The sequence below is a fragment of the Parus major genome, chromosome 7 (genome assembly GCF_001522545.3).
Source record: "Parus major isolate Abel chromosome 7, Parus_major1.1, whole genome shotgun sequence".
Lineage (NCBI taxonomy): Eukaryota > Metazoa > Chordata > Aves > Passeriformes > Paridae > Parus > Parus major.
In genome coordinates, this window is record NC_031776.1 from 37,199,815 (window position 1) to 37,208,706 (window position 8,892).

The 8,892-nt window shown below is 46.3% G+C and overlaps 1 protein-coding gene across 3 annotated transcripts in view; it reads right to left on the reverse strand.

Moving 5' to 3' along the window:
• The window catches only part of ACVR1 (activin A receptor type 1), a 45,786-nt gene that overhangs the window by 10,806 nt on the left and 26,088 nt on the right, over nt 1-8,892 (reverse strand). For all 3 annotated transcript variants that reach the window (XM_015635176.2, XM_015635177.3, XM_015635175.1), the window contains exons 2-7: nt 7,237-7,310; nt 6,410-6,676; nt 5,753-5,970; nt 3,313-3,412; nt 2,419-2,565; nt 129-404 (exon numbers count right to left, since the gene is read on the reverse strand). In XM_015635176.2, the coding sequence (XP_015490662.1) occupies nt 129-404; nt 2,419-2,565; nt 3,313-3,412; nt 5,753-5,970; nt 6,410-6,676; nt 7,237-7,288 (1,060 nt within the window). In that variant the 5' untranslated portion in view covers nt 7,289-7,310. The remainder of the gene's footprint in view (nt 1-128; nt 405-2,418; nt 2,566-3,312; nt 3,413-5,752; nt 5,971-6,409; nt 6,677-7,236; nt 7,311-8,892) is intronic.

The window sequence follows — 8,892 nt, forward strand, 5'->3', positions numbered from 1 at the left end:
CAGGGTCACTCCGGATCTCTCCCGGGATCACTCCAGCCTCACAGACACCCCCTCCCAGGGCTCCCCCACACTGCTGTGGCCGCAGCACCCACCACCGTCACTCCCCGCAGGAGCGGGGCCGCGCTCACCCAGGTCGGCGATGCAGCACTGCCCGTTCTTCTTGACGAGGATGTTCTTGCTCTTGAGGTCGCGGTGGGAGATGGCCGGCTTGCCCTGCGTGCCGAAGATCTCGATGTGCAGGTGCGCCAGGCCGCTGGCGATGGACAGCACGATGCGCAGGCAGCTCACCGTGTCCAGCGTGGTCAGCTGCAGGTAGTCGTACAGAGAGCCCATCTCGTGGTAGTGAGTGATCAGCCACAGCTGCGTGCTGGAGTTCCTGGAAGTCATGTCAGAGGCAATAAAACCTAAAGGGACAGGAAGAAGGAGAAACAAGGTCGTGAACTGACGGAGCTCCTCCGAGACTCAAGGAGAGCAGCTCAGCCAGAGCAGGGTGCTGACAATGCCAAGGCTGTGGGTTCCACCCACACAGGCCAGGCACTCAGGAGCTGGACCCGATCCTTGTGGGACCTTCAGCTCTGGATACTCTGAGATAAGGTGAATCAGTCCTGCTGGCCCTTCTTGCAATGCAGGTAAACAACTTGTTTAATTACAACTACACTGCAGGTACTGCTGTGATGGAAACAAAGGCAACAAATGCTGGAACTCTAACTCACATCTATTCACAAGAACCCATTTATATATTTGTCAGTCACACCAAAAAAATACTTGTTAGGACCACACAATTTAAAAAAATATTTTTCTCTTTCCTTCTTTTTGAAGGACTTGGGGGTGGGGAAGTTCCCAGTCAAACAAAGACCCCAAGTCTGTAGCACATTTGCCCCTGCCCACTTGAGAGGGTGACACTGGAAAGCAGAAACACCTCAAACATCAAGCCATGAACAACCATTTCCATTTTTAGAGCCCACAGGCAGCCAGTGCAGGCTGCTGAGAAAGGGTTAAATGTGTAGCCCAACCACAATGATCTTCCACAAAGAAACAGAGAAAATTTTCTGTTCAAAACTCGTGAACCTCAAGAACTGCCTTCAAAAATGTCATATCTTAAAACTGGACCCCAAATTCAGGGGAAGGAAGGAATTCACCTCTGCATATATCCACAAATGACCACCACAGCTTTAGCTGGGAACAAGTTTTACTCCCAAATCCAAGGAACAAATCACGTTTATGAAAAGTTCACATACATTTGTCAGAAAGAACACCCACTGCTTTCTCTCTAATGTCAGACTTGTGCAGAATGTGACATTTCTATAATCTCTGATATTGTTTAATATTGCATCTAAAAGAAGTCTCTAAAATAGCCAAGAAATTTGACAGTTATCAGGAAAGACTAAACGCAGGCAGAGCACCAAGGGAAATATGCAATGCAATTTCAGCCAAGCCACTTGCTCTCTTGGAAGTTCAGTAATTCACATTTCAGGAGGCCACCAAATTATTTTTGTAGTAACAAAGGAACTGCTTCAGGAAACACACAAATATCTAGCAGGGTGAGCTAGAGCCAGGGAACATTCTCTGACAGGAAGCAAGAAAAAGGAGCTGAAGGAAAACCGATTGAAGCCAGATTTTGGGTGAGGCAGTGTCAGTGCTCAGAAAATGTGCTGCTGCTTTATTTGCAGAGGTGGCACACCAGTGACAGAAGGGCATGTCTATTAGGAGTCAAAGGGCTGATTAAACCTCAGACATGGCCCAACACAACCCAACCACCTTCCCAGTTCTCAGAACCAAGCACATAAGGTATGAGTGATGAGCAAGGTTCATTTACTTTCCTATTTACAGGGAAAAAAGATACATCATGCAGCTACAGCTGAAGTTTAAACACCAGAAGAGCTTACTCTCTCCCTGAGCAGAACAGTTAAACAGAAGAGAATACTGGATTCATATTACACTTTACTTAGCCATAAGGAAAAGTATACAAATCCCTGACTCTCATTATAAATTCCCCCCCACCTTTTCTCCCTACATTTCTGCAGGGAAACTGAGATTATAACCCAACACAGATCCACCAGAGCTTCCCCTGACACTCAGTGCAGGCTCTGCAACGAGAGCTGCAAGAGCCAGTCCCTTCCACAGGGGTCTGTGGCACCTCCACTGTTTTCTGGGTGCTACCACCTGATTCCTCTGGTTGATTAACTGCTTCCTGCTGCCATACTGCAGAGCAAGGAGTCACAGGTGCTGTGACACACTCCCCATTGCAGACTCAGTCCCTCCTGAAGTCTCTCCATGAAGATTTCTCTTCAGCTCTTTATCACAACACTAGAACCTAGAGCCTGTGAGCTGCCTGGTGAGTGTGCAGTGCTGCACAGGTGAGCTGTCCAGGTAACTCACCTTTACACCAGACACACAGAATGTGCTTGTCCTACTCACCTAAAATATTCTCGTGCCGCAGCAGTACAGTGTTGTACAGCTCAGTTTCCCTGAACCAGGACTTTTCATCCCTAGAAGAGAAGATCTTCACAGCAACATTTTCTCCTTGCCACTGACCCCTCCACACTTCTCCATAACGGCCCTTTCCTGGTGGGGGAAAAAACACAGGAGAAGCTGTCAGCTAACAAACAGCCTTCAGCAGGCAGAACTCAACTGTCAAGACCCAAATATCACACCAGGCGGTCTGATCACCCCTGCCTGCACCTCTGATCACTGGAGTCACACTGTGCTCCAGCATCCCTCATCTCCCCTGTTTGTTCTGAGTGCAACACCAGTGCAGGACACAGAGCTCCAGCTGGGAGGTGTCACCACCATTCAGCCACCAGCTACCAAAGTGCTTTTTCAGCTGAACTGACTCAGGCAGCACATGGCAAGGGCAGCGTGCACAACACAAGGCTGTGAGTTCTGCAGTGAGGAGGACAGGAAGGAAATGTAATGCTGGGGATACAGCCTTTACATTTCTATTCCACCAACAGCCCCTGCAGAAACACAAAATGATGATTTAAAGAAAGCATAAACCCAAATCCATCCACAAACAACAAAAGGATTTAAAAAACCACCAACCCCACCAAAACCAAGCCCTGTCCTGTGGAGATCAGGACACACAGTGTGCAAGCCAAGCTTTTTACCCCAATGGCTTCCTCACCTCTTCAGTGCCTGCACACCATCCTGGCTCAATGTCAATGCCTCCAGGTATCTTTGACCCAAATACTTCCTAAACTCAAATTTAACACTACTCAATTAATAATGAAAATATGCTGAAGAAAAATTTAATTAATCCTTAAAATTAACACTTAAGCCCTACAAAAAAATAAACACCCAGAAGACACTGACCTACACACTCCACAAGTGTGATCTGGCGAGCCACCGTTCTTTGCACCAAGAAAGGAAGTCCAGAGCCACTTCCAGATGTGCAGGAATGGTCCAACAAATCCTGTTCAGAAGGAACAGCAGAAGTTCAGAACCCATGAGAAACCCCCATTTTCCCTGTCTGCATGCACAAAGGACAGGTCACATTAAAGCTGGGGGGATGTCTGTGGCTCTGGGGATGTCACTTGGTCACTCGGGAGCATTTGTTTGGTAAGTCATTATTTGTTTAGTGAGTGCAATAAACATATGACAATGGATGTCTGTGCACTGGAAGCCCCCTCCTGGCCTAGCAGCTGCCCTCTGTCATGAGATCCCACCCTTTTTCAGTGCTTCACTCCTCTTTTACTTAACCTTACATCCTCTCACTTCTGTTTCTGATACTGATTCAAGCTCGGTGCAGGTATTTAAAACCAAAACCAGTTTTCAAATAAACGAGGTGAGGGGATTTACCAGCATCACCTACACAAGATTTGTCATTGATATTCCAGAAAAACTTCTGTAACAAATGTTTCTTAAAAGCTTTATCAGTTTCTGATACTTTTAGTGCATAGAAAGCAGACTTTGAGCTAGAAGCTTATAATAAACATGAGTAAGATCCTGATTGAATGTTAAAACCCCATTAGCCTTATAAAATGCTAATGCCCAGCTACTTTTACAGCCAGGAGTTTTGTATTAGTTCAAAGCATTAACAACTATTATCAGACTCTTTCTTTACAAAGGAAAATAGGATAAAAAAGCCTAAGTGTAATCAAACTATTATTTCCAGAAAACCACATTGCTGCCCTTGAACCAGATATCCATGAAGTCTCATTTCCTCTAACAATCTCTTAACCAGTGCCCAAAAAAAAGATAATCTAGGAGTGACAGAGACTAACTTATGTTTTAACATGAACTGAAGGCCCATTTTCCTTCATGCTTGCATCAGAGACAAAACAAAAGCAACAAAAACAAAAAAACAGCCCGAACTTATCTACAGCAACTGTAAAAACAAGATATGAAGAGGCCAGAGCTCCTTCCATGCCCACTAAGCAGCTTAGGGCTTTAAGCACTTGCTACACTGCAGAGACTAATCCTAAATGTAAACTTACCTAATATGTGACAAAGCCAGTGACTTAAAACACAATGGAGAAGAAAACCAGGAATCTAGAAGACTTTCTGCTTAGATGAACATTTAGGCACAGGAACTGCCAATCACGTTTTGTGCATCAGCCACACCAGGAGGCAGAGCAGCAGGGCTGGCTGCTCCACCAGACCAAGCCCTCAGCTCCCAGCTCCTCCCAGCTCTTTGAAACAGCATTTTCATCTACTCTTCGCAGGTTTTATCACCATTTCCAAGTAACATTAAATAACTAGAAGTACAAAAGGTCTGCAAATGGCTTGAGATGATCCTACACAGGTAAGACAGAAGAAGTCAGTGCTTAAGGATGGATCACCAGTTGCACACATGCCTGGGCCATGGTGGATACATCAAGACTGGCTGTTTTAAACCAGTAACATGGAATCCAGCTTTGTGTGCTGATCAAAGAGAGCCAGAGCCATTACAAACAAAGGAAATAAAAAAAAAATAAATTAACAGACATGGGGCCCTCTTCAACCCTACAGTGAAAGCCCATTATGGTGGGACAGCACAAAAATAGCAAATGTTTTCCAGCCTCTTGATGTTGGGGACATTTTATCTCAGCAATGCAAGGAGAAGAAAACTCTGCACTGCTTCAGAAACAACCACTCCATCTGAAGCTTTACTTGCCCTGCTCAGATAAAGTGAGGGACAGCTGCTGGGGCTTTTGTGCTCTGGCCTCAGGGAGAGGGGAAGGGACAGGCACCCTGCACAAAGGGAACACTTCTCAGCTCATTACATTTTCCAGAGAAAGCATGAGCAAGAGCATAATTTGAAAACTGCGCTTTGAGTAAGCACTGAACACTTCTTACAATTCCCACTGCTCTTTCATCAGCAAAATGTCACTGATATCCCAGTCATCCCAGTCCTGCTACCGAGATCATGGCAGGTTTCAAACACCAGAATTATCTGTATTTAATTTCTCACCTAGCATCACGTCTTTTCCAACCCTTCAGGCTGTTGCATACCAAACATGCAGCACAGTTCTTCACCTGTCCCATTACTTCAGGCCACCCCACACTCAGGCACACTCTGTTTTGATGTGCTGACATTGTTTCCAGGAACACAAACAGTTTAGAGCAATTCTCCAGGTCAAAGGACCTACACTTGCCAAACCCATCTTTTGGTTAAAATTCATTCATACTACAGTTTTGGGGGCACAGAAAGGGCACACTCAAGTCCTGAGGCCAAGTGACACCCCCTGGCAGCAAAACATGCTGTCAGTGATGTGGCCACAGGGAAGGAAGAGAGGGAAGCTCACACCCTGCACACAGGGAGGTCACTTACTGCCAATGTGCTGTCCCCCACGTTGGAGGCAATGAGGCCCTCGATTGTGCCATACTCTGCATCCCGAGAATTGAGCCTCTCCATGTGGTTTTTCTGTATTCTCCGAATGATCAGCACAGCTACTGCAGAAAAAACTATCAACACTACCACAGGAGCCAGGATAACGATGATTAATGTTTCCATGCTGTAACCTGCAGATTCTCCTTGAAAGGTTTGCCCTTGGAAAAGAGAGGGGAAGGAGAAAGGTGGGAAAAGAAAGAGAAAAGAATAAACTTGCAGGTTCCCAGAGGAAGCCTTTAAACTCACTAGCAGTGACACCAACCCCTCCCTCGGTATCCCCCCAGTGTGACAGAGAGGCTGTGCCACAGGCAGGTGTGAGCACACCTGCACCGAGGGTGTGTCCTCAGCTGCACCGAGCCACTTCTCACAGGCAGCAGCTCCACCCTGACCCCAGCCACACGCTGCAAGCCCCTCACTGGCCCAGCCATGGCATCAGAGCTGTGCCAGCAGCCCCCAGCTGGGGACCAGGGCACAAAGGGCATCCTGGGCCCACCAAACCCTTCCTTCAGCCAGCACTGGAGCCATCTCCCTCCCAGCACAGCACATCAAAGCCAACCCCCTCCTCTTTCTCCAAACGCAGGCGAGTTACGCTCTCACCTTTGGCAGAGGGCAGCTGTGCAGTGATGTTCATGTTGCACAGGTGTCCCTGGCAGCACTCCACGGCCTGGCTGGGGGATGGAGGTGTTTTGCACGTCATTTTCCGTTGCTCATAGACCTGGAAGCAGCCTTTCTGGTAAACCTTAGCCCCGTCATTAATGCTCAGGGACGCAAAGCAGCGCTGGCCTTGGCACCGATCCCCATTCCCACAGGACGTGCCTTCACACACACACTCATAGGGAACCATCTTCAGCTTCCGTTCATCATCTGCAAAAGGGAAGAGCCCAGGAGGAAACATCATCCTGCTCTCAATAGCTTCAGTCAGAGGTAACAAAATCACAAGACAATAAAATCTGTTTAAGGGAAGTGATATTGTTTTCAGGTAGTGCTGAAGAACCGCTAAGTAGGCCGCAACAATTCTAATTCAGCTGTTTCAGCATGACAAAGATATGCCACAGCACACACAGAGACACAGACCTCTCTCAAGTAAAAATTTAAACCAAAAAATTTAAAATTTAAAAATTTTACTCCCAGAACGCCTTTGTTCAATGCTTTCCAAAGGCTGTTTGCAAAGTAGGGAGTGCACATCACATCAAACATCCAAGAGATCTTCAACAGAACCATTCCTGCCTTTCCATGGCACTGGAAATACCAGTCCCCTTTTTCTGAGGCAAACCTTCAACACACTGTGTGTCAGAAAAGCTTCACGGGCACACAGCCGAGTAAAGCAGCTCCAGAAGTCACTTTCCAAACCCAGTGCCCCACTGGAGCAGTGGTGGAAGAGGTTCCAAGCACCACGGAGGAAAGTGACCCCACACAACACTCACCTTGCCAGCTCGGAGACGGGAACGCCATCACCATCAGCACAGGGAGAATCATAACTCCATCAACCACCCTGGAGCTGCAGAAAGGAGAGACACAGGAGTTCTGTATGCTTCCACTGCTGTCTAAAAACACAACCACCCCAAAAGCAGCATTTAGCAATATCTTTCATCAATTCCAAACACAAAACACAAGAGCTGACTGATCTCCTTTTTAACACTGTCATGTTTCCTAAATAATTTCCTTCACTGATAAAGTCCATGCTTTTACTGCAACATCTTTTTAGATTCACAGAGACATCACATGCAACCACCACGTAGATACAGAAGCTTGTAGTAGGGAAATATGAACCCTCCCAGTACCAAGCAGGAATATAATAAAGATGATACATTCTTTGAAACAGTTATTAAAAAGTCAGATTATTGTGAACTGAGGAGGTGTAAAACTGTATTATCTGGACTCTGATGGCAAACAGAAAAATCTCAGAATAACTTCCATTAACCAGCAATCTTGCTGGATGGCAAGAAAAAGGATCAAGATGTATTTAAGGGAAGTGCTGCTCTCTGAAGAGTAATTTCCCAGTTTAAGTTGCTTCTCCAAGGATTTTCCTTTCAATGGCCCAAGTCCATTTTCCTGCTGCTGAAGACAGGTTACTCTATTCCTTGTGCCATGGTTCAGGCTGATTCCAGCATAAAGCAGAGGCACATGTTCCCTCTAAAACAGGAAATAAAGGAGTGAATTTGCCTTTGTATTTCCAATCTTTGCCATGATACTTAGTCTTTACAAGAAAGTAACAGACCACTCTTTACTCCACTTTTTACTGTGAATCAAGGCTTTTGAGAAGAAACTTTTCTGCAGTTTCTTAGGATTTAACCCAGCAGACAAGGGCTGGACTCAGAATGGTCCATCTGTCCTGTGCTGGTCAGCTCCTACAGAGAACCTCTCTGGCCCAGTCACATGGAACAAAATTCCAGTCAAAACCAGCAGCAAGTAGTAGGTGCAAACCCAAGCTCTCCTTGACAAGCCACTGAGCTATTACCATGCTCCTTATGTGCAGGTATTTGTCTTCATTTTTCAGATTTAATTCTAATTGAAGCAGATGAAAATTGAAAATAAATCTGATACTGCCATTTTCCTTCAGATCTCTTCTGTCGTGCCTTTTCAAATCATTAGCACTTCTTAAGTGCTCAGTGATGAAAGCCAAGCCATTACTTCTGTATTTATTTCTTCACATGGATTTGTTTACAGTAATTGATTTGCCATCAGTTAAAAAGATCATCAATTTCTGACCCAAGTATCAGTTTTTGCTTTCACAGACAGGCCCAGGCAGCACTGGCCACCTCACCTCCCAGAAGAACACTCTTCTTTCCAAAGACCCATTGCCCAAGGACACTTCCCTCACCTGTCTGAGATACACCCCAAGGCACTTAACCTGGGATTTAACCTTCAGCAGTCATGCTGGCAACAAGATCTAACGGAGGGAAACAGCACGAGCAGGGAGCAACCCATGGAGGAAATCTAAAGCAGAGGAGAGCTATCCCAAGGAACCATCAGTGGCCTAATGCTCCAGAGCAGCTCAAAGGTGCCCTGCTCCCAATGCAGGGTGGTGTCAGGATCCCCAGGCCCTGCACGCTGCTCTGGCTGTTCCCTGCTCACCTGGA